At 45.2% G+C, this 22,842-nt stretch overlaps 1 protein-coding gene across 1 annotated transcript in view; it reads right to left on the bottom strand.

Moving 5' to 3' along the window:
* Positions 1–22,842, bottom strand: part of CPS1 (carbamoyl-phosphate synthase 1) — a 236,985-nt gene that overhangs the window by 84,338 nt on the left and 129,805 nt on the right. Inside the window, exons 22-23 of the mRNA XM_069615912.1 lie at positions 3,611–3,752; positions 2,758–2,823 (exon numbers count right to left, since the gene is read on the bottom strand). Coding sequence (XP_069472013.1) covers positions 2,758–2,823; positions 3,611–3,752 — 208 coding nt within the window. The remainder of the gene's footprint in view (positions 1–2,757; positions 2,824–3,610; positions 3,753–22,842) is intronic.

Genomic DNA, 22,842 nt, shown 5'->3' with positions numbered 1-22,842 from the left:
GGTTTGTTTTGAAAAAATAAAATAAGCTGGAGCATTTTTTATTCATGTCTTTTTTTGCAAAATTAATCCGAGCATCTGCTTTTGTTAATTGTAACGCTTCAGTTGGATTGAGTTGGGAGAACATAGTTCAAATTGTTTGGCTGGGTCCAGATCCAAAGATACAATGCATCCAACTCCTGGAATGAAAGTGGATTCTGATTGGCAGAGCTCTGGTTATTGGTTTAAACAACCATAACTTTTATTTTGGATTGGCGCTCACCTCTAATTTAAAGTGACTATTACCTGGTTGGGTCATTTTCTTTATCTTAGGCTCTTTCCATTACTCATGTCTTGTACAACGTGTGGGTGGGTACATGCATGTGTGGGGACCCGTCACGCGAGATCTCGTTGTCACGAGATCGCGCAAGAGTTCACTTGCAAAATGCAAGAGCAGCAAGATTGGCGCAACAAGCAGAGCCAGGCCAGAGCATACAGTCAGGCCTTGGTGCTCTTCCTGTATGAGGGAAATCAGCCCCCAGGTGAAGAATTCTCACCATCAAGAATCCCGGTTAGCTGAGCGTAATGCCATGGCTGGAGGACAGTCTAGTGGGGGCTCCAGCTAACAGAGGATACCAGTTCTGCAGCACCCATATCTGGCAGTGAAGGTAACTGCGCTGGGTAACAAGAACTGAACCGTGAGTAGTTCCCCATTCCCAGCTCCTGGACCCAACCACTTATTGTTACCTTGTATGTTGTAGGTGCCAAATCAATACCCCTTCCTATCACATGTGCGTCCTGTGATCAATGAAGGCCATCACAGCATATCATTTGTGTTGGCATATGTGGCGCCATGAGGATTGCATGGCAGTCGCAGAGTTTTTTACAATTGCAGAGATGTTATGGTGGTTTGCAGTTTGTGGTTTAGAAACCACAAGTGGCGATTTGTGGCGAAGGTTGGCCTTGTGCCGCTATAACTTCCGATTCAAAAACTTTATTCACTGAATTTGAATCTTTTTTGAAGGGAATGATAACCAAAAAAATCCCTTAAACAAAGTTCTTTGTTGGATTTTTAATTATATACAATATCAGTGCATAGACTGCGGAGTCTACATTGTACAGGCCCTGCCCTGGGAACAACAGAGCTACCCAATGAGCATGGCCAGTTGCTATTTTTACTCAAGGGCATAGCCCGGGAACCCCTGATCCACTCAATGGTTCCACAATTTCTACTTTGATATTCAGTAATACTGGACTAGCCCTGATGTGACCACTGACCCTGCCTACAGTGGCAAGTGGCCATTGTCTGCAGTGCTGTCCTGTGGCCCACTTGCCTTCTGATGTGCCCACTAGTCATGGCCGGCAGTAGCCAATGTAAAGGCCCAAAATAACTATGTCTGTGGATTGGACCCGACCAACCAAGATACAACTCCTTTGTTTTTGCCTACTTTTGGGTGAATTACAACGAGTGGTAAATGCACTGCAGTAACACTGTTGATTTTGGGGGTTTAAATGGAGGAGGAGGAAGTTGCTGGAAGCAGATCCTCCACTTTAAGACCCTCAGCGTATAGGGTTGCGGTAATGAGGTGGTAGAGTAGCAGAAATGAATTACCACCACATTAGCACCTTTTTACTGCACCACAGTACTCGTGGCGAGGCGCCCAGGACTATTTGCAGATTCATATAAGGCAGGATGCTCTGCTGTCCATGTAGGTGCCTGGAAACCGAGGTAGCAGGGATGCTGCCGTTTGAAAGAGGGATGAGATGGCAGAAATGCAAAAGGTGCAATGTTGTAATACACCAGTGTGCAAGACCAAGAATGTGCACCAATGACAGAAGAACGGCAGGTTCTACAAAACATCTCAGGGTGTCGCAAACAGACAGTGCAGCCATCAGCATAGCAGAGAAGTGACACTGGGCTTAATTCATGCTCTTGTGACAACAAACACCCTGATTCACAGGGCCCTGAAAAGTCCATTGTCGCATTGCAAAGTGAGTTTGCACTGACTTTCCACTGGTGCAAAGTCACTTTGCACTGCAAAAATACACTTTGCACCGTTCTGTGAATCAGAGTGTTTGTTGGCAGTTCAAAGTCACTTTGAACCAGTGAAAGGTCACTTTGCAGAGCGCTAAACGTTCCATGAATCGGACCCATTAATACCAGAACAGCACTGAGCCTGCAGGTCTGGAATGAGTTGTGTTGGCAGAGCAGTGCGAGCTCTTAGTATAAATATCTTTGGCATACAAGGCTAAGAAAATGATGTATGAGGAGGGCTGCATGAGTTCATGGCCTGGGATATCTGGGTAACGAAGGTCAGGATAGAGGCCCACTGTGTGAGCTGCAAGAGGCCACACATTGGAATGACTGGTATTAGGTGGGCCACGAATGACGTGCGCTGACAGGCAGTGCTGGGTGATGGCCTGGATTGGAATGTTTGGTGTATGGTGTATGGGGGGTACTAGTTGTCCTGTGCGTGATGAATAACAGGAATGTGATGGGACAGGAGTGAGGTGTAATGGCAGATGTGTGCTCACCACGGGTTTCTGGTGCATTTGGGCCAGCATTGAGGTGCACTGGCAGAGCAACCCAAGACCAGAATGGAGTGCATAGGCTGTGGGGGATCAGATGGCCAGCACTGAAAAAGGTGAAATGTGTCTGGTTTTGTGACCTAGTTTGCCACTTCTGCTTAACAACATTTTCACAATTTTTAACAAAGAGACGGTCCTGCGTCCCTACAAAAGATTGGTGTTGAGGGGAGGTAGAGGAGTCCGCCAACTTACCTTTCCATTGTAGGTGAGGTAGAGGTAGTTGGTGATTGCAGGGTATTCTGCTGCCAAGGTGTCAATCTGAAAAAAAAGAAAGGTTCACCATCAAAACGCTGGTCATGAAGAATTGCGTCCATACCCTACGGTGGCCCGTGCCAACAAAGACAAATGCTGCTGAGAGGCAATCTTTTAGGACTATGCCAGGCTGACCTTGCCATGCCTTGGCTGTCACAAGGCCCATGAACGAGAAACGTGCAGCAAGTTCTGCTTTCACTAGCAAAGCCCGATCAGTCTTCTCCCATTGGCCAGCTCCCCAGCAATGGCCGGGAGGTGGGAGTCATCCTGATCTGTAATTCGGTTTGATTGTTTATGTTAATGTTAAAGGATATTTGTACCGCGCACTATCACCCCCAGAGTGGTCCCATGGCGCTATGGTGGATCTGAAAGAAAAGGGGGTAGGTTAGGGCGTGTCAGTAGGACAAAGTTGGGAGAGGAGCAAGGGAGCTGTGATGTGCTGCTGGCAGCTTCAGTGCTGTTAACGCCGTTCGCTGAGCTTTTGGGTGTGGTATTCGGTCGGAGCCCGTGGTGTGCGCTTGTGTGAGGGTCTGTGTGATGTGTTTGTTGTTGCGATGTGGTGACGTGCTTATTTCTGTGCGTGTTCCTAAGCTAGTCAAGGGACAGATAGAAGACCTGGCTTCTCCAAGGTACCGTACAGTGTCAGTGTTGGATATGGGATTCCTTCATAGAAGCTCCCAATGCACTGGCTTGGCCCCAGTAGAAGGGCGGCTTTCAACACCAGGCGGGTCAGGCATGGGCCAGGGTTTCCATACCTGCTTCACCAGTCAGACATGGGCCTGAGTTGCCATACCTGCTTCACCCAAGGCGTGATGTTCTTGCTGAGCCTCAGCTCGCGGGTCTGGGCCTCGCTCAGCCCCATGCACTTGCCAATTTTCTTGTCTGAGAAGCCAATCTGCTTTGCCCTCAAGAGTGTCTCTTCTGGAAGGGACTCGCTGCGTAAAAAGACGAGGCAAAACATTTTTAAGAAATGCAACAATGAAATAATGACAAGACATATCACAACAGTGTTAAGGATCTGAAACAATGACATGAAAATATTAAATAGCATAGTTGATTTAATTAACAGATCTGTAAGTAAGAGCCAGTAAGCTAGCCCAGCGGGTTTGAGCGCTCATTGCTGCAATCTGTGTGTGATCTGCAGGTTGCATGTTCGAATCCTGGCTAGGCCAACTCAGCCTATCATCTTTCTGAGTTTGATAAATGAGTATCAACTTCAGTTGGGGGATATTGTATATATCTTTATATGTATATATATCAAAATACATGCTGTAGTAAAGTTGTAACACTGCAGAAAATCTTACACACTGCATGTATACAAAAAAAGTCCCAAGCACACACTACCTGCTACTGTTAAAACATATTCTTTAATTCACATAGTTACAGTGCATCATAACAAAAAGGAACATACAAAAATGTTCATCTATATGGCGACCAAATGGTAAAAACACACTCACCCATAAGGGTGGCAAAGCCACGCGTTCCGCCTGAATGCTCAGGCTTCTTCAAGCTGATCAAATCCAATCGTGCCGAATGCACCAACAAGTGTTAAAAGGTATGGCTAGAGCGGCTTACTCCCCCCATCACATGCACAGCGGTCCTGTCGGCAGTGCTGGCTACAAGGGAGCAAGAGCACTCAGGCATTCACATTCAGTGGAATGATCTGGGAGAGATGCAGAAGCTTTTAAAGAAACCCCATAAAACCCAGGCAGCCAGTAGACGGGTAGACATAAGAAACGGGCCGTTGCCCCCCGAAGGACGCCTGTCCTGCATCACACTCTCTGCTGCTTTCAACGTTGGTGGTAGCTGCGTCACAGCACTCTAAGGCCACCCCAGGAGCTTCTTCACCTTCGGCCTTAGAAAAGAATGCATTTCACCAGCGACAAGCCAACACAGATGAGCCACGAACTAGAAGGAGCGTGGCAAATCTGAACAGTTTCTGCCACAGAACAAGCAGAATTATTTCACTGCTGGTCTAGCGCAAGTTCATCAGGTGCCTATCTCCCCATGCAGTCTGCTGAGGACCATATTGACACGGCAGCTCAAGGTATGCTGATAGGCCTGGATGTGAGGCAACATGCCCATAAGAGGCTTACGAAATTCAACTTCGACATACAATAAACAATCCTGGACCGACAGATGAGGATTTGGAAAGAAAAGGCAGCACCCAGGCTACTAACCCTCTGGCAGTGCTTACCAAGTCCCAGCAAAAATGTTTTTTTTTGCCACTCAAGAGAAGCAAAGATTCAGATCATTCCAAAGATTCAAGGGTATTCAACAATGGAGGGCCAGATAGCAGGACTGGACAATCTAAACAATGGCATGCGTATCTGCTCCTACATCACACCATTGGGATAGAGTGTCTCTGCATGTGGAGTATTTCTGGTCTATTTTTATGGATCCCTGTGTCCTCTCAATGGTGAGGTGAGGATACCACTTCCTCCTTCCAGCTTTCCTCCTCCCTCCCCAACTCCGGTAGTTCAGATCCTTACCTCTTCTTCTGGTGATTCAGAAGTTCTTGGAATTGGGATTAGTGGAGGAGGTTCCTCCTTCCCAGTGTTACATGGGCTTCTTTCCAGGTCGTACCTGATCCCCAAACGAAAGCAGGCCGGCCTGCTTACAATTTTGGATACGTCCCACTTCAGTCTCTCCCTTCCCCCAGAGAAATTCAAGATCATCACACTGGCGCAAAACAGATCAGCCCTTTGTGGGGTGACTGGCTCTGGGCAGTGGAACTTTAAGACTCATACCTCTGAATGCTGTTATGGGAGCCCCATCAGAGGATCCTGCATTTTTTCTTGGCAAGGAAGCAATTCTATTGTATTCTATTATTTAGAATTTTTATATAGCGCCAACATGCCCGAAGGCTTCAGGGCGCTCACCAGACGAACTAGCCATGCATTTGTACACTAAACATGAGGCTTTAAAATGTATTCTCTTTACAATAGGGAGACAGTGTAACTTTTGATATTCTGTGGAAATATGAGCTCTTCGACACAGACCGCTCTAACTGCTCCATTTTGAATAGTTTGGAGTTTTTAAGATTCGCCTGAGAAGTTGCCACCAGGAGGCTATTGCAGTAGTCTGATTTAGAATTAATAGTGGCTGTTGCAATTAAAGCCCTACTCTTTTTGGACAAATAGGGACAAATTTGCCATAAAAGATGCATCATATATGCACACGATGAGCTCAGATGTGAAATGTGTTTTTTAAAAGTTGAGATTCCAAATGAATTACTAAGTTTTTACACAATCAGAGATACGAATATTGTTACCCTCGATCAAAAAGCCTTCATACTAGGGATCAGGTTTATCAGTTTAGAACCAGTAGCAAGGATGATGATTTCGGTTTTGTTATCATTTAAAGGCAGTTTCTGGCCATCCAAGTTGTGATGGCAGCAAAGATCTCTCGGACTCCTTTCGCAGGCAGAGTGAGACCTTCATTGCTAGACATTTGAAGAGCTCTTAAGTCTTAATTGGATAGTACTATGGACTTTCGCTCTTCAAAGCACCTTTTTGTGACGTACAGAGTTATTTCGCGTGGTAAGTGGGCATCCACGGCAACTGTTGCTCTCTGCGTAGTCGCCGGCATTACAGAGAGCTACAGATATCAGAACCTCTCTCCCCCAAGGGGCATGTATGCTCATGAAGTGAGGGCTAAGACGACTTCCGGGGCCTTCAAGAGTAATGCCCCTTGGGATGTGATCGCCAAGGCAGCCACACGGGCCTCACCCTCGGCCTTCTTCAGGCACTACGGCATGGATGCTAGCTCCCTCTCGGGCCGATGCCCGGTTTACTAAGTGCTTCAGATCGTGTCTATCTAGATCAGGCTAGGTCCTCCACCTCTCCAGTGTGTTATGCTTTTTAGTCACTCAAGAGTGTAGAGAAAGGGGGACCGGATGTAGGATGAAGAAAACGTTACTCACTGTAGTCATGGCTGTGGTTGCTGCAGGGACGTGGCTGGATGTGTGCTTGTACATGCTATGCTATTATATTACATTATTGGCGAGGATTTTCTTCTGAAAAATGGAAGGGGGCTATGGACTAGAGCTGCAGGCGTCACTACGATGAGTAACTTGTCTCATCACAGAGAGCTGAGCACGTGGGGTCGCTGCAGAAGATACCATTTAGCGACAGCCTTCATGGTAACGTCGCCTCCCAAACAAGAAAGTGGATTTTTGCTGTTAACTCGTGTATTCTTCTTGTTCTTATCTTACATGATATATTTGGAATTGACCATGCCATTAAGCACATACAAACATAAGGGAAGCTTTCCCTTCCCACTGAAATTCATTCTTAATATGTTTCAAATTCATCTGTTTGCAGTAAAATGTGCCGGATTCTTCATATTTTATACTTTCACATAGAATTATCAATCTTATGCATTTTCAACACATGTGTATTTCCAGTGTTAGAGAAAAGAGGAATGTATGTGTTACTGAATAATATGTTAATAAACGATATTTTGGTAGTCGCTCAAGCAGCACAAAGCAGCTGTACCTTCTTGAGTGTTACATGTATGCAGGAATTGTGCATGTGTGTGATGGTCATCGAGCCCAGGTTTATTCTGGGGATTCTATTCCTGCATTTAGAAATGGGAGTGCAAGGACTACGGCCAGTGCTAGATGACATACTCTCACGTGGCAATGCGAAACGGGAGAAATCTGGAGAGGCAGAACCCCCAGAGATGGATATGTTCTGGGGGGCGGCGGAAGGAGGCAGGTCAGCAGGTATGGGCTGTGTTGTGGTGGGGGGTGACCTTTAGGTATTGGCATGTGTATACCTCTCAACCTGTTGAGTTTCCAAGGAGGAAGAAGTCAGATGTTTGTCTTTAGAGGGTAATTCCATTGAAGTTAATGGAGATGACGTTGTTTTCTGAAGTTTATGGAAGCCATGGGGTTAGCTTGTAAAAACTATGCAAGATTAGTTTATAAAGGAACGGTTTCAAAGTGCAGTTCTCTTGACAGGTTTGTTTTTCCAAGTAAAGAATGCAAAAGTAACATATTTCTATATAGTGCAGCAATTAGTATGTTTCAAGCTATCTGCAGGACTTTTGGTACTCAGGCTTACAGTTGAATAATCTAAGTGTCTACATTAATAAAGCAATCTCTTGTGTTTGCTTGTAACCTTATTTTATTTTCATGTTTATTGCTTATAGCGCAAACCTAGCTTGAGAGCAGTGGAGCCCTTTGCAGCAGGAGGGGGACAGCACTGGACTTGGTATTTCACACCGTGGCACAGTACAGTTGGTAGACGGACGGCGGGATTGGTATTCGTTTGGCAGATATAGCTGAGCCACGTTTTTAATCTTTTTTTTCAGAAATGGAACATAGTAGGGCATTTCGAGCCTCTGCTGGGTTGAACTCAAGATGCTAGGAGCATGAACGCAGAAGGACTGCTTTCGGGTCTTCTCTTTACTGGCTTCCATAGACTCCACCCTTTTGATAGCTGTGCTACGAAAGGCGCACGAGCATCCACTGGTGCGGGGTTTAGCTGCCAAGCATGTTGGTGTTCCACTCGAGAGTGTTCTGTAGGTGATACATGCAGTTTTGAATTTGATCGTTATTGGATGATGTAGTTGATGAACCTCGTGCCGTGTAGGAGAGATACGGTCACATGTCTGGGTGCCTGTAATGAGTTGGGCTGCAGTGTGGTGGGCTGCATTGAGGGAGGACAGGTGTGTGGCTCAAAGTCCAGTTAGGAGGGTGTTTCCCCCATTGATGTGTGAGATCACGAGGACTTGGACTGCCATGTGGACATTATCTAGGGGAATGAATGGTTTGATTTTGCGAGTGTGGAGACCTGCAGTTATGTGGTATGTGCCTTTTTGGCTATGTACTTTTGGATGGAAGGACTACTGTTAACACTGTAGCCCAGGGATTTTACTGCATTTCACAGCTGCAGGGTGAATCCTGCCAGGCACATGTCATGCAGCCATTGTTGCACATGTGATTTTTGTGGGGGTCCAATGAGAAGGAATTCCGTCTTGGTGGGGTTCAGTTTAAGGTAGGTGTTTCACATCCATGTTTGGATGGTAGCCAGACACATGAGGAGGTGAGCGATGTCACTAACTTTAAGGTACTCCTGGGTGTCATCAGTGAACCTTTTGGATATTAGATTATATATTTTATAATTTGTGTAAGTGTGCCACTCCAGCATTTTTTAAACATCAGCATACCATCAATTAAGCACTGAAGACACGGTTTAGTCATATTGAGGGCGACTGCCTCCCCTAAGGTATTGCCCAAGGCAAAGCTGGTGGCAATGAATTGGGGAAGGTTAGTATCCAAAGTGATAATGCACCCTACCAAGATGTATAATGCTATTAGACCCCACCCACATATCTTTTGACACTCTTTATTTTGCTCTCTGCACCGTGTGCAAAGTAAAAAAAAAAGCAAGGGTTGGAGAAAAAGAACATCCCATGCTACCCACCAAATGATGTGCGGCAGCCTTGGTACCCAAGTCTAATTCTCCATGTTTTAAACAAGAAGAAGAGGGAGGAGGGCTTTGAGGGCAGACGATGGTGGAGAACGAAAAAGAGGAGCCAAGGAGGGGGCTCACATCATGGGAGAGGAAAGTGCGGGAACAGAGGTTAGGGAGAAGGAAATGGAGGCGGCTCCGGCGGCTGGGAACTCAGAATGCTCAGGATGCAGTTTGTGACACCAGCTATAGAATGCATTCCTAACGTTCTGATTGGCTCATCAGTACACTCTAACAGCGGCTGGGGATGCTTCAACATTCACAAGTTAGCCACTTAAAGGGGGCTGGTTCACAGACAGTAGTACATCAAAGGTAGGCTACGATACACTCTCATTCATATGCTTTGCATGTATTGGTGGACTAACGTGCAGCATATCATGGGCCAGCACTATCTTCTTTGAGCTTTTCTGAGCTCATTTATCTCATACCTCATGGCATGTATGATGTCATTTGCAATGGCATTTTGAGAAGTCACTGGCCTCTTATATTCTACACAATTTTAAATGTGAACATGAATAGTATCTTTACAAACGGTTTTCTGTTAAAATATATGTAGTCAGCACTTTATTTTCTTGCCTTATTGCTTGGCCCAAGGCAACATTCTGGAAAAATCAATAAGTTATGTTCAAGTGAACTTTCAGACAACCCTTGTTTCTGCACACAGAGAGAATACTAACGCGAGATTTCTCTAGAAACCTGTTATTTTGCAGAACACAATTTGCTTAGGGGTAATGATCTTTTCTGTTGGTTTGTGCCTCTACAGGGAACTCGAAAAAGTGTCCTTTTTACTGGGTGTATCATTAACAGCTACTGAAAACAGTAACCGGAACATCATTTTACCTATCCTTGCTTTCATTTGTCATGTTTTATTTGTTAATATTGTTAGGTGATGTGCATACCATTTTAAACTAATAACTGCTAAAAGTTGTTCTCACCACTGTACCCAAAGAAAGCATGTTATATTGTTATGATTATTACTTTTATTATTATTATTATTATTATTATTATTATTATTATTATTATTATTTTTATTATTATCATTATTATCTGGCATTGTAAAATGGAGACACTATCTTGTAATCATGCATTTAAAGCGTGTGGGTGTTTTAATAAACACATTTGTTTTTGTTAATATCACTATTATAGTTTAGTATTACATATTTCAGAATGTGTGTTTATAAATATTCAGTATAATCACAGTTATTATGTTTTAGCTACAATTATACATCTGCAAATATATCATAATTAATATTATCAGGTTCACGATGTAATAGAAAAGCATGGTGTGTGTGTGTGTAAGTGAAAAACCTTTAGTTAAGGCAAAGTTTAGATAAATAGATTTTTGCAAGAAATCCCAGGAAATTTGGCTGGGATGGGAAGTGACAACCATCTTATCTCGAAATCCCCCTAGGTGTTCAGCCCATGAACACATAATTTAGATCACAGCAGGAATCAACAATGAGACAAACAAGTACATCATGGGGGGACATCTACAAGATGGTCGTCACTTCCCACAACCGCCACATTCTTTAGGGTTTCTTGCGCCAAATCTGAACTCTGCCTTAACTAGAGTTTTTCCCTGAATTTGTAAGGGGTTTGTTATGCTACATCTTCTGCCGGGTGTATTGGCCCTCGTCTTTGGCCATGGCCACTGTCCATGTTTCCTCAAGTACCAGAAAAAAGATAGCAGCTACCTTCGGCTGTGACTCATATCCACCTGCCAAGTAACTAACCAGATGCCACAGTGGCTGAAGCCTTCAACCAGGTCAACTAACCACATTGCAAAAATGAGGCAAAAAGTCTGTTGGTCAACGGCCATGCCCCGTGGTCGAATCCACGGTCCCTGTTTCACGAAATAGGCTAAAATACCATGACCATGGTCATTGGGCCGGCCTACAGCTGAGGCACATATCACCCTCATTATTGAATTATCAGATCCCACCAGCCGGGGGTGCTGTCCCTGTTGCACCAACACTACTAAAAGAGCATGGGCCACTGACCGTTGGCCCATGCTCCCTTTTATTGCTCCTCTTTTAATTTCTGCAGCAGTTTCTCCAGGGAAATTCCTGGATTACATACTGCAATCATCTGAAATGCAGCCTTGTATTAGCACAGTGGTGATTCCCAATTCCCACGATAATATATCATTTGCTGATTGGCACGTTAATGAGAAACTACCGAACCATTTTAATTTCTTCCCCTTCCTCACTGCCACTCTGCATGTACACACTTCCTAATGTCTAGGTCTTCCCCACCCCCATAGCCCAGCTCTGTGTAAATCCTCCCTGACTCTCTCCAAATATCCCCTTTCACTCGCAGGTTCCTGTGATTAAAATAATTCTGAGCACCACTTGTGACATTGTCAAGGGAATTCTGCAGGAAAAAGGAGAAAACAACCTGCTACAAAACAGGATCTCCAACCCAAACTAAACTCCCCAACTACAGACGTGGTCTTTTTTCACCCCCTCCTCACCTCAGCCAAAATGTAAAACTACCTTCCACGTGCCCTCTAAATCTAATTTTGAGCACTTCTCTTTTTTGGCTTCCTGATGGATTCCTGCCATAATCACTCACATCGAGAACAAAAAAATAAAATGCTGGGTTTTCATTTCTGAAAAGGCTCACTGCCGCAATGCACTATGGGAGTTGTTTAACGTTTTTTGCACCGGAGACACTGCCTTCACTACTGAATTTTCAAAAAACGATTGGACGGTTTTACAGCAAACAAAAGAAAGGAATATCAGCAATGCTTTGTGCCCAACTTGTTTCTTCTTTGGTGCAAATCTATCCGGTGTTTTTCGTGTTATCGTTGTTCAATGAAAGCAGCTTGTTCTCTATTGGAAAATGAATGGGAGTAGGTTGAAAGCACAGTTATTTGTTTTCTTAACAACTTTTGAACAGTGTAAAAAAAATCCCAAAATTTACAATTTGGACGGGCCCATGGCAGACAATTTAGGTTTGAAAATGTCATCCAAATATGTCCAGCAGGTTCAAGGTCATTAGCAATATGCTTTTGAGAAAAGCTGTCACCCTATAATGTGGGTGGGTGTGTATATATATATATAAATTCAGCTAAAGCCACCTTAACATTGTGCCCTCTGTTGCACAGTCTATGACAACAATGATAACATCACAGATGACATTACTAATTACATCATCTATGCCATCTTTGATGGCATCGCCAATGGCATCACTAACAACATCATATATGACTTCAATGATTATTTAACTAATGGCCTCAGACATAAGATCACTCGAGGTATTTGCTTATATTTAGACCACCCTTATGTTTTTTCATATGTGATGTTAGCATTTTAGAATAGTTCATACCAATGAGCACATTGTTTGAAATAGTAAACAGCTACACATGCATCATATCGCCCCTTGTGAATCTTTGTTTTGTAGTACTTTGGTAAAAGATGATATCTAAATTATAAATACTACACTGCTTAGAATGTTCCTGCTTGTGGCAAATATATCTAGGACAGGTTCACTATAATGAAATCTATGAAATACATTTACAAAATAATTAGTCTCAATAAATTGAGACACATGTTGAGTCCTAATAATTTACTACTTTTAAAAATAAACATATGTAAATACTCAAGTGTTTTATTGTAAGAAAAATATGTGCACGTATCATTTTCTAAATGGCATGAGAAGTGCTTTAAAACAAAAAACAACTATGTGTTAGAATATATTTTAAGATTTCCATACATGGGAATGGAAAATAAAATAATTATTACTCTAAATGTATATATCTATATGTCTAGAAAATAAATTCTACATTTGCTTGAAAACTTGTACATAGATGTATATTTCGTTATGTGTGTCTTTTGTAAGTGATTAACATGTTAACATTAAAATAAAACACATAAATAATCTTTAAATAGTATCCAATTTTGTATTACATTGACTTCTGTGTATGCCATAGATGATGTCATTAGTGATGTCATCTGTGATGTAATCATTGTGGTCACAGGTTGCAGAACAGGTGGTGTGAAGTTAAGGTGGCTTTAGCTGAATGTTGTTGCATTAAGTTCTCACCTTAACATCCCTGCAACTAATGTTTTTTCCTTGAATTTCAAAGGTTTTGTTACAACGTATTGCTCACCTTAACGTCAAGGCAACTGAAGTTATTTCCCTGAATGTCAAGGGTTTTGTTATTCTATAGATTTGTTTCGCTCTTGGCCAGTGGCCATGCCCACTGTATATTTTAGAACACTACCAGACCACTCGCCATGTTATCATATGATATGATATGGCATTTATAACTAGCCTATACACAAGTGTTTCTATGCGTGACAAGACAAGGGGTGGGGGAAAGGGAGGACAAAACAACGATCTTACCAGGCCTTGTGTCATTCAGGTCGTACAGGTGCAAGGAAGCGGAGAGGGAGAAGTGCCAAAAAAAGGGGGGATGGTGAAGTGCTGGTAGTCAAAGCACAGCCAGCTGGTGGCTCCTAAGCGCAGAGCGAGGGGACTGTAGGGTTACAGATACAGACCACAAGTGCTGGAGGAGCCAAGAGGCCGTATGAGGTGCAACTGGACAAGCGGGGACCTGGGCCCAAGTTCAGAGGGTGGCCAGGTGACCAGGGCCTGGACCGGACGGGTCATCAGCATGTGAGAGGAAAAGAGAAAGTGGAAGCGAAGAGGAAGGTCTTGAGTTGCTTCTGGAACCGGAGGTGGTTCTGCTCAAGATTGATTGAGGCTGTTCCAGAGGGAGGCCTCAGTTGAAGAAAGAGATCTGCCCCCAACGTTCTGATTAGAAAAGCCACTGACCCTCAGAGAGTTGGAGGAGGATGAGCAGAGAGCTTGAGAAGGGAGATTTTTAGGAAGGGAGCGTTGGAGGTAGTGAGGTCCTAAGCCCCAGAAAGCCTGTGGACGCTGCAGAGGGTCTTGAACTCAATCCTTGTCGCCACTCCGAGCCAGTGAAGAGATTTCAGTGCTGGAGAGATGCGATCCCTCGGTTTGTGGCCAAGGACAAGTCTCACAGTCCTGTTCTGGATAAGTTGCAGAGGACGGAGAGTAGAGGCAGGAAGATTTAGAGAGGCTATTGCAGTAGTCCAGCCTAGAGAGGACCAGAGCTCTGGATACAGTGAGCTTCTGGAGGAAAGTGAGGAAAGGAAGAATACCTCTGAGGAGGTGCAGCTGATAATTTGACTTCTTACAGATATCAGAGATGTGAAGTGAGAAGGAGAGGGTGGAGTCAAAGATGACCCCAAGGTTCTTAGCCTAACAGGTAGGAGTAGGAAGAGGGCCCAGAGTGGGTGGCCAAAGAGAGAGAGGAAAGGAGAGAGCTGGTGTTCCAATGAGGAGGATTTCAGTCTTACTGTCATTAAGGCAGAGATCATTGGTGGCACACCACTCCTGGATTGCGGACAGAAAGTCTGGAATGAGAGAAGGAATAGAGGCGGCCGAGAGGAGCCTGAAAGAGTTGTCATTTACATAACACTGAAAGTTGGAGTAGAAAGCAGCGATGCAGTGGGCAAGAGGTGCCATGTATTGGTTGGATAGACGGGAAAAAGGTTAGACCCCTGGGGTACACCACAGGTAGAGATAGAGATAGAAAAAAGGAAGGACCACAGCTGGACCTGGGAGCATCGCTCAGTGAGAAAGGAGGTCAGCCAGGCCAGTGCCTGATCAGTGGTACCCAGGTTATCACAGAGGTGATTGAGCAGGATGGCATGGTTGACCATATCAAAAGCAGAAGAAAGATTGAGGAGAATGAGGACAGAAGGAAGGTTAGAATCAAGGTTAGAGAGCAGTTCTTCATGGATGTTGAGGAGAGCAGTTTCCATGTTTCTGGCTGCTCTGAAGCCAGACTGGTGGTCATGGAGACAGCCAACAGATTCAGTGTGAATATTAAGCTGGGAGATGGCCAACTTTTCCAAGTGTTTTCCCAGGAAAGGAGTGATGGAGATCGGGTGATAGTTAGCCGGAGAGGAAGAATCAGCAGAGGGCTTCTTAAGGAGGGGGTGCATAATGGAGTGCTAGTGGGGAGGGGAAGGTTGCAGGGGCAAAAGAGTGAATGCAGAAATCGGCCAGGGCTGGATCAACAGTGTCGATGTGGTCCTTGATGGTTCTGGAAGAACAGGGAAGATCCTATTTTGATGAGACTTTCATAGATCGGACATGTCTAGAAATGTTGTTGGGGGTGAACAAGAAAAGGGAAGAGAAGGGAGGAGTATAGAAAGTCACAGGCAGGCCAGGAGTGGAGGAGGATGAGGAAGAGAGGGTGCACAGGATGTCCTGAGTTTTAATGATTAAATGAGAAGTAAAAACCATACAGAGGGCCTGGGATGGAACAGGAGAGGTAGAGACTGCAGCAGGGTTGGCCAGCTCCTTGCAGATTTTGAAGACTTCGGCCGAGTTGTTAGATGCCGCAAGACGTGGGCTTGGATGTGTGCTCTCTTCTTGGCGAGAGCTGAGTTCTGCCTCTGGAGAAGGTGGAAGGCCGTTTTGTCAGAGGGTGCACCAGTAGCCCTCCACTTCCTCTCAGCCACTCTGCACTTGCGTTTGAGGGTGACGAGGTCAGAGTCGTACCAAGAGTTGCAGTTGGATTTGGGCTTCAAGCAGATCCTCATGACAGGGGCAAGTGCATCAAGAGTGTCAGAGATAGAAAGATGGAGGTTAGAAAGGGCTGTGTCAGGATGTGAGTCAGCCAAAGGTGCAGAAGGAGGAGAGAACGTAGCAGCAAAAGCCTTCATGGGACAGATGTCCGAGAAAGTAGGTGGCAGCGTTGGAGTCGGCTTGGCCTGAGGGGTAGAGAGAGGTAGAGAGAGAGAGAGAGAGAGAGAGAGAGAGAGAGAGAGATGGGAGGAAAAGAGAGCGTGATCACTCCAGGAGAGATGAGTGGTGAGAGGGTTAGAGAGGGGGAGGTCTGAGGAGATCAGGACATCGAGGGTGTGCCCTGCAGAGTGAGTCGGGCCAGAGGGAAGAATAGAGAGAGCGGGTCACAGAGGTTGCGAAAGAGTCCTGCAGAAGGACATGAAGCATCCAAGTGGATGTTAAGGTCTGTTAGGAGGAGAGGTTGAAAGGAAGAGGTGAGGATGGAGGAGGAGAGGTCCGCCCACTCAGAGAGGAAGGAGGCTAGCTGCCCCGGCGGCCGGTAGATAGTGGCCACAGTGAGAGAAAGGCCAGGAGAGATAGAGAGCCTGCAGATCAGGCATTCAAAGGAGGAGTAGTGCTTCATAGAAATGATAGAAGCAGGGATCCACTACAGGAAGATGGAGGCTACACCCCAACTGGGACGGTTGGTTCTGGGCACAGAGAGGATCTTGTAGCCATCAGGAAGGAGAGTGTCAAAGCTTGTGACAAAACTGGCCATGAACCACGTCACAGTCAGACCGAATAAATCCAGATCAAGTTCTTCAAGGAGACGGCAGATGTCAGAGGAGTGTTTGACCGCTGAACGAGAGTAGCAATGTGGAGCAGGTTGCCCGCTTTGAAGGACTTCCGTGGAGGGGTACAGGTCAGAATTACACCCTGAAGAAGTGTTGTAGGTGCCCGAGGATGGGCAGCGCAGGAAGGAGGTGAGAGCAAGGTAGTCAAGGAAGAGGAGGTGGGTGCCAAAGGGGTGGCAGCAGAAAGAGGCAACAGGGTGGCCGGAGAAGCAGCAGAGGCAGCCATAGAGGTGGCAGAGAATTGATGAGGCAGAGGAGCCAGAGAGGGAAGAGAAGTTGAAAAGGCGGGGGAAGAGCCTATCAAAAAGGAGGTTGGCCTGAGGGCCTTGGACCAAGACGGGGCCATTAACGTAAACATTAATGATGGTCTTGGAGGAGTGGAAGGGGGCCAGGAGGGCCTCCCATTGGGTGCCACCATTCATGGTTGAAGAGGAAAAAGAAGAGAGAACAGAGACCATATGGGGGTCCATAAGACTGGAGAGGGAACGATAAAGAGGATGTCGGTAAGGGTATGTCTGAAGGAAGCACTGGTGTGGGTATCAGTGATAGGGAGGCCTGGGTTGGAGACCTGGATATCCCTTTTGAACTTCTTCCTTCCAGAATAAGTGAGAAGGACAGGATAGTCAATAGAAAAGAAGTTAGAGAAGATAGGAGAGACACAGAGCACCATAGAGGGTGCAGCGGGGAGAGTGAGGGAAAGGGAGTGTGGAGAGTGGAGTGGGTGGCTATGGAGCAGGCAGGTGAGGGAACACTAGGGTGGGGGGACACAAAAGGAGGGGGCACACAGAGGACAGAACAATGACAGAAAATCAGATGCAGTATATAGACAAGTCAGTTGGCATCGGAACCTAGAAGTAAAGAATGGACACAGCAGGGATGCAGGCAGTACAATGTAAGCAAACTACCAAAGAGAAACACAACAAAAAGAACCGAACAATCGCTTAGGGAACCTAGAGTAAGGAAGAAGACAGCAGGGATGCAGGCACTACAATGTGAGAAAAACAACAATGGATAACAAGAAATGCCAAGGAACAGAACAATCGAACAGGAGACCTTGAGGAAAAGAATGAACACAGCAGGGATGCAGGCAATAACAACAATGGATAAAAAAATGCAACAAACAGAACAATCGGCCAGGGAACCTGGAAGAAAGCAATGAGCACAGCAGGGATGCAAGCAATGCAAAAATAGTCAAAAACCGTGTAGAACTCAGAGACAGTACACAATAGGTCAGGGGACATGTCTAGGAAAGGGGAAGGGGCAAGGAATGGGAAAGGGGCAAGGAATAAGGAGGGAAGGGCCTGCAGGGTATGCGGGGGGCACACGGATGAGTGGAGAGAAACCTACTTAGAGTTACAAGGGGGTGCACGCAGACAATATGGGAGTGAGCGCACACTATCTAGGATTGCAAGGGAATGCACATGGACCAGGATGTGAGGGTGCCACGCAGCTTTAAATGCGAGTGAGCGCACGCAATCCAGGGATGCGAGGGAACCCTCACGGCCTAGGATTCAGGGGAGCACATGCAATCCAGGACTGCGAGGGAGCGCACACGGCCTAGGAAGCGAGGGAGCACATACAATCCCTTAATGCGAGTGGAACGCACGCAGCTGAGGATTTGAGGGAGAACACGCAATATAGGACTGCAAGGGGAATGCATGCAGCCTAGGATGCGAGGGAGCGCAAAGAGCAGTGGGTGAGGAGGGGCACATGGTCAGGTCACCTGGGGAAACAACACATGTGCAGGAGCGAGAAGGGGCGCCAGATCAGCGGGGCTGCGTGGAGTGAAGCAAGCTAACTCTACCGGCAACTTCTTACCTGGTGGCCGCAGACAGTAGGGTGAGATCGTCTACACTCACTGTCTACACCGCAACCCTGTTGCAGACTTTGAGAACATACAATGTTTTTAGGCAATGTGCAGTGAGATTACATTTTTTGCCGATGATCTCTCACTTTGGTTAAGAAGCATGCTACAAGCCCTTTGTTTTATGGCCGATTTCTTGATGACTGTTGTGATAAATCGCACCACCCCAAGTAACCATGTTTAAGCAGCACTGAAAAGGTAAAGGAATGACCGGCTGCAAGAATAATATATGCCCAGGTACTTTTTCCCCTTAGCGAAAATCAAAAGCTGCCACCCATGAATTTACACACAGTAAGTGAACATATATCTAAAAGTTAAATATTCAAATGTAGTTCATTAGACCTTCTCCTGAGAAGAAAGAAAGTGAGCAAGGCAAAACAACATTGGAAAAAGTATTAAACACCAAAAAAATAACCTGAGAGAGGAAATGTTCCAATACATATGCTGGGAAAGTATAAAAGGTGCGCACCTTTTAAACCCAGCAATCTGTCATGAAATATTCCCTGGAAAACAAAATCCCAATACGAAACAAGCACTTGTGGTCTTGTGGGTAAGTGTCTGCACTGGGAACATGAGAACCTGAGTAACATTCTGGTAGCCAAATACTCAATCAAGCTTCCCAACCTCAAGAAAAACCAAGGAGTAGGGTCCGCCTTGTGAAAAAAGTTACGCTGTCCAGCCACATGTTTCCTTTGCTTGTGCACTGAAAAGCAGCAACAATTAGAGGAAAATAACTGGACCAGTGTCCAGGATTGCAAACTCTCTTGCCACATTGTGGGCAAATACTCATTACTTACTTTCCCTCTCATCATTTCCCCTCTGCATGCCATACCTGGTTTTCATCAATGCTCTGCTTTATAAACATAACTTGAAAAGTACATATACCATAGTGTCACTCTTAGCTTCAAAGTGAGTAAATGGCAGCCCGTCAAGCCATGTTTCTCTAAGTGGTCTAGTAAGGTTGGCTCATTTATTAGTTAAAGTGGCCTGAGGGGGCTTCCCCACTTTGAAGCTAAGCATGGTCTTTCCTGGTTACTGCATGGATCGGAGACCTGGATTACTAGTGTGTCTTTTGAAGGACTTTTTCACCCCCGACGTCACTTTAGCTGTAAAAAATCTTTAAAAAAAATTATAACTGCAGGTATCGAACCACAGATAGCCACAGCTATCTGTAGTTGTCCATAGCCGCAAATATCGACAAAACTGACAAAAAAGCTTTCTTGCCCCTCAATAAGTGCCCCATCATCTGTGCCAGCTCCCCCACTACCCAGATGGCCTCCTTACCTCCCCTGCCCTCTCCCTCCCCCCCACAACACACACTGTTTCTATGATGCAGTTTGCTTTGATATGTCAGCTATTCACAGATATAGCAGAAGTTACAGAAAAGCTTGGTGTTGCAAACTAAGCCCCTAGACTCCCTCCAACTCCCAAATTTCACTTGGTGCCCTCTAGCCACCCCTCCCCTCACCCCCACCTCTAAACTGATGGCATTTGCATGTTTTGACCTGTAAAAGGCTTTTTTCATGTGTTTCATTTTCCCATAACCTAGGCTATAGCCGTGGCTATCTCTCGCATTGAGAAAAAAAGATGGTGGCCATTTGATTTTTTAAAAACCCCCGTTTTTGGCAATTTACCCAAGATATAGCTATCTATTTTTGAGAAGGCAGCACCCCCTTCTCCATCCTATATTTAAAAAACTACTGCATGTAATAACCCCAAACAAGAAAAAGGCCTCTTTTAAACGCTTTGTGCCCAAGTTATTTCAGACCTGGTCCAAATCTGTCCAGCGGTTTGGGCTGTGCGGTCCGACAAAAATTGACCTTCTTTGTGTATGGGAAAATGAATGGGAAGTAGGCCACAACTTTGGAAAATAAAATGTTTTTGTCTTCTTAATAACGAATCTTTGCGTAACTTTGCGGTCTTGGGGGACCTCTGCATCCCTAACCAACACTAAGATTTCAGCAAAATCCGTTACTCAAACCAAAAGTTATTAAAAATTGAATTTTTCGAGCTTCCTATGGGAGTCCAACTCACCTTAACTATAGGGTGGGCGAATATATATATATATATATATATATATATATATATATATATATATATATATATATATATATATATATATATACATATATATATAGTATTATATATATATGCATATATATAATAAAGATAGTTGTGCAATGCCAAACTCATACATGCATGCAAAATCTAGGGCATAATTGGTACTTTATCCAGATAAAGTCCTCTGTGGGCCAACGTAGAGGCTCCGCCCATCTCCACAGTCAAGCCATTTGCATGTATGTGCGCACTGCATACACCCATTAAAAATAAACAGAGATATTGTGAAGGGCAGTTAACAGAAAATGCCTGAGAAAGAGCACAGTCTAAACTTCACGTGGAATGGTAAAATGTATGCAGTGCGTGATATATGCCAATGGCTGGACTGTGGAGATGGGCGCAGCCTCTACGTTGGCCCATAGAGACCTTTATCTGGATATTCTGCCTTAGATGTTTGTAAATATGCTCTGTCACTTTAGACCTCGACCATTAAAGTTCACACATATGGCAAACAAAACAGATTGGCGACATCCAAACATGTATTTCTAACAAACAAGAGAGCTAGTGTGTGAAATAGGTGGTGGTGTTATTACTACATCCATGGACATGCTCTGGATGTAGATTATTGTTGAGCAGCAGAAGAGAAAACATTTACTCCTGGCAAGTAAGTGCAGTCATCCCATGGGACCAGGTACATACACGTTTAGATCACCAGAGAGCTTAACTTGTATGCGTATGCATTGGAATTCAGGCAGGGGCGTTGCAGCCTTTCAACCTTTTGCAGCCGATAAAATGAGTACACTCATTTAATTGTATTATAGTAACATTTACAATGCTGTGAAGCTACTTGCACCCACTGTGATACCGTGAACGTGACACCTTGTGCAAAGTAACCTCAAGACTAGGCTTGGTCAACATATGGCTCATGAGTGGCCATTGTGTCCATCAAGCCGTTTGGCATGTCCCGCTAGTTCAGAGATCACAGCGTCATACAACAGAAAGTAGGGCACGTGTTCTCTCTGCGGCGCCCAAATCTTGTACCACTTCCAAACGTTCACCTGCTTCCCATTCACATCCGATGGGCCAGGTAGCAGGATGTTGCTGACACAGTGCATATGGGAAGAAGAAATCCCTGCCAGCAGCTGCAGAGCCGTGCATCAACATAGTAAATGAGGACCGGGGCCACATCTGAAGGGCGGCACCTGCAAATGTGTGGGAGAACCTTACATATGCTTCCTCTTGAGGGCATTTTTTGTTTTTTATTCAACAACATTTACAGACCAATTTCATTGTCACTTCCTATGATGTCATTGGTGTTAAAGGGCATTTTGACATCACTTCCTAATCGGCTAGTGATTTCCAAGATAGCTCGCTGGCCCACTTGCTGACACTAAAAGTTCACAATCTGGCCCTGCATGACAAACTGTGGACAAGCCTGTTCTAGGCTGACATAGTTTTGTTGGAGTGGGTGGTGGGAGCGAAGGTGATGAGCGGTTAGGCCTCCAACCCTTATTTGACCCATATTAGTAAACCAAGTTCATCCCATAAGAAGTTACTTCTTACCTTGTAACATTCTTTCGACGGGATGTTCCTCCGACATATTCCTCATCTTAGATATCTCCTTCCAGCTCTGCTGGCCTCGGAAAATTTTTTCTCTAGAGGGCGCTGCGCGTCGACGTCCTCCGAGTCGATGTCCTTCGACAGCCGCCGTATCGACGTCGACGTCATCCTGCCTATAAAGGCCGCGCGCATCGTCCGTTGCTCAGTTCCGTTTTGTAGCCCACAATAATACTTTCTGGACTAACTATTCACCCTGAAGGAGCGTAAGCTGCAACAACAAGGGAAGTAGAACTGCGGGGATGGATGGGAGGGTCGATGAGGAATACGTCGGAGGAACATACGTCGAAAGAACGTTACAAGGTAAGAAGTAACTTGTTCTTCGAAGGGATTGTGTCCTCCGACGTATTCCTCATCTTAGATAGGCTCCCATAGCAGTATTCTATTATCGGAGGAGGGAGTACTGACTTCACGCTGTCTTCTATTGATGAATAGAATGCAGTACAGCCCTTCCAAACCTAGTCTCTTGACTGGAGGAGGAATCCAGATTGTAAAAACGTGTAAAGGGATGGACAGACGACCATGTAGCGGCCGCACATATGTCTTTAACCGGCATGCCTCTTTTGAGGGCCGATGGAGCTGCAATACCTCTGGTCGA

This window comes from Ambystoma mexicanum, chromosome 9, assembly GCF_040938575.1.
Source record: "Ambystoma mexicanum isolate Mex_15411 chromosome 9, UKY_AmexF1_1, whole genome shotgun sequence".
In the NCBI taxonomy this organism is placed as follows: Eukaryota; Metazoa; Chordata; class Amphibia; order Caudata; family Ambystomatidae; genus Ambystoma; species Ambystoma mexicanum.
This window is presented reverse-complemented; position numbering and strand designations above follow the sequence as displayed.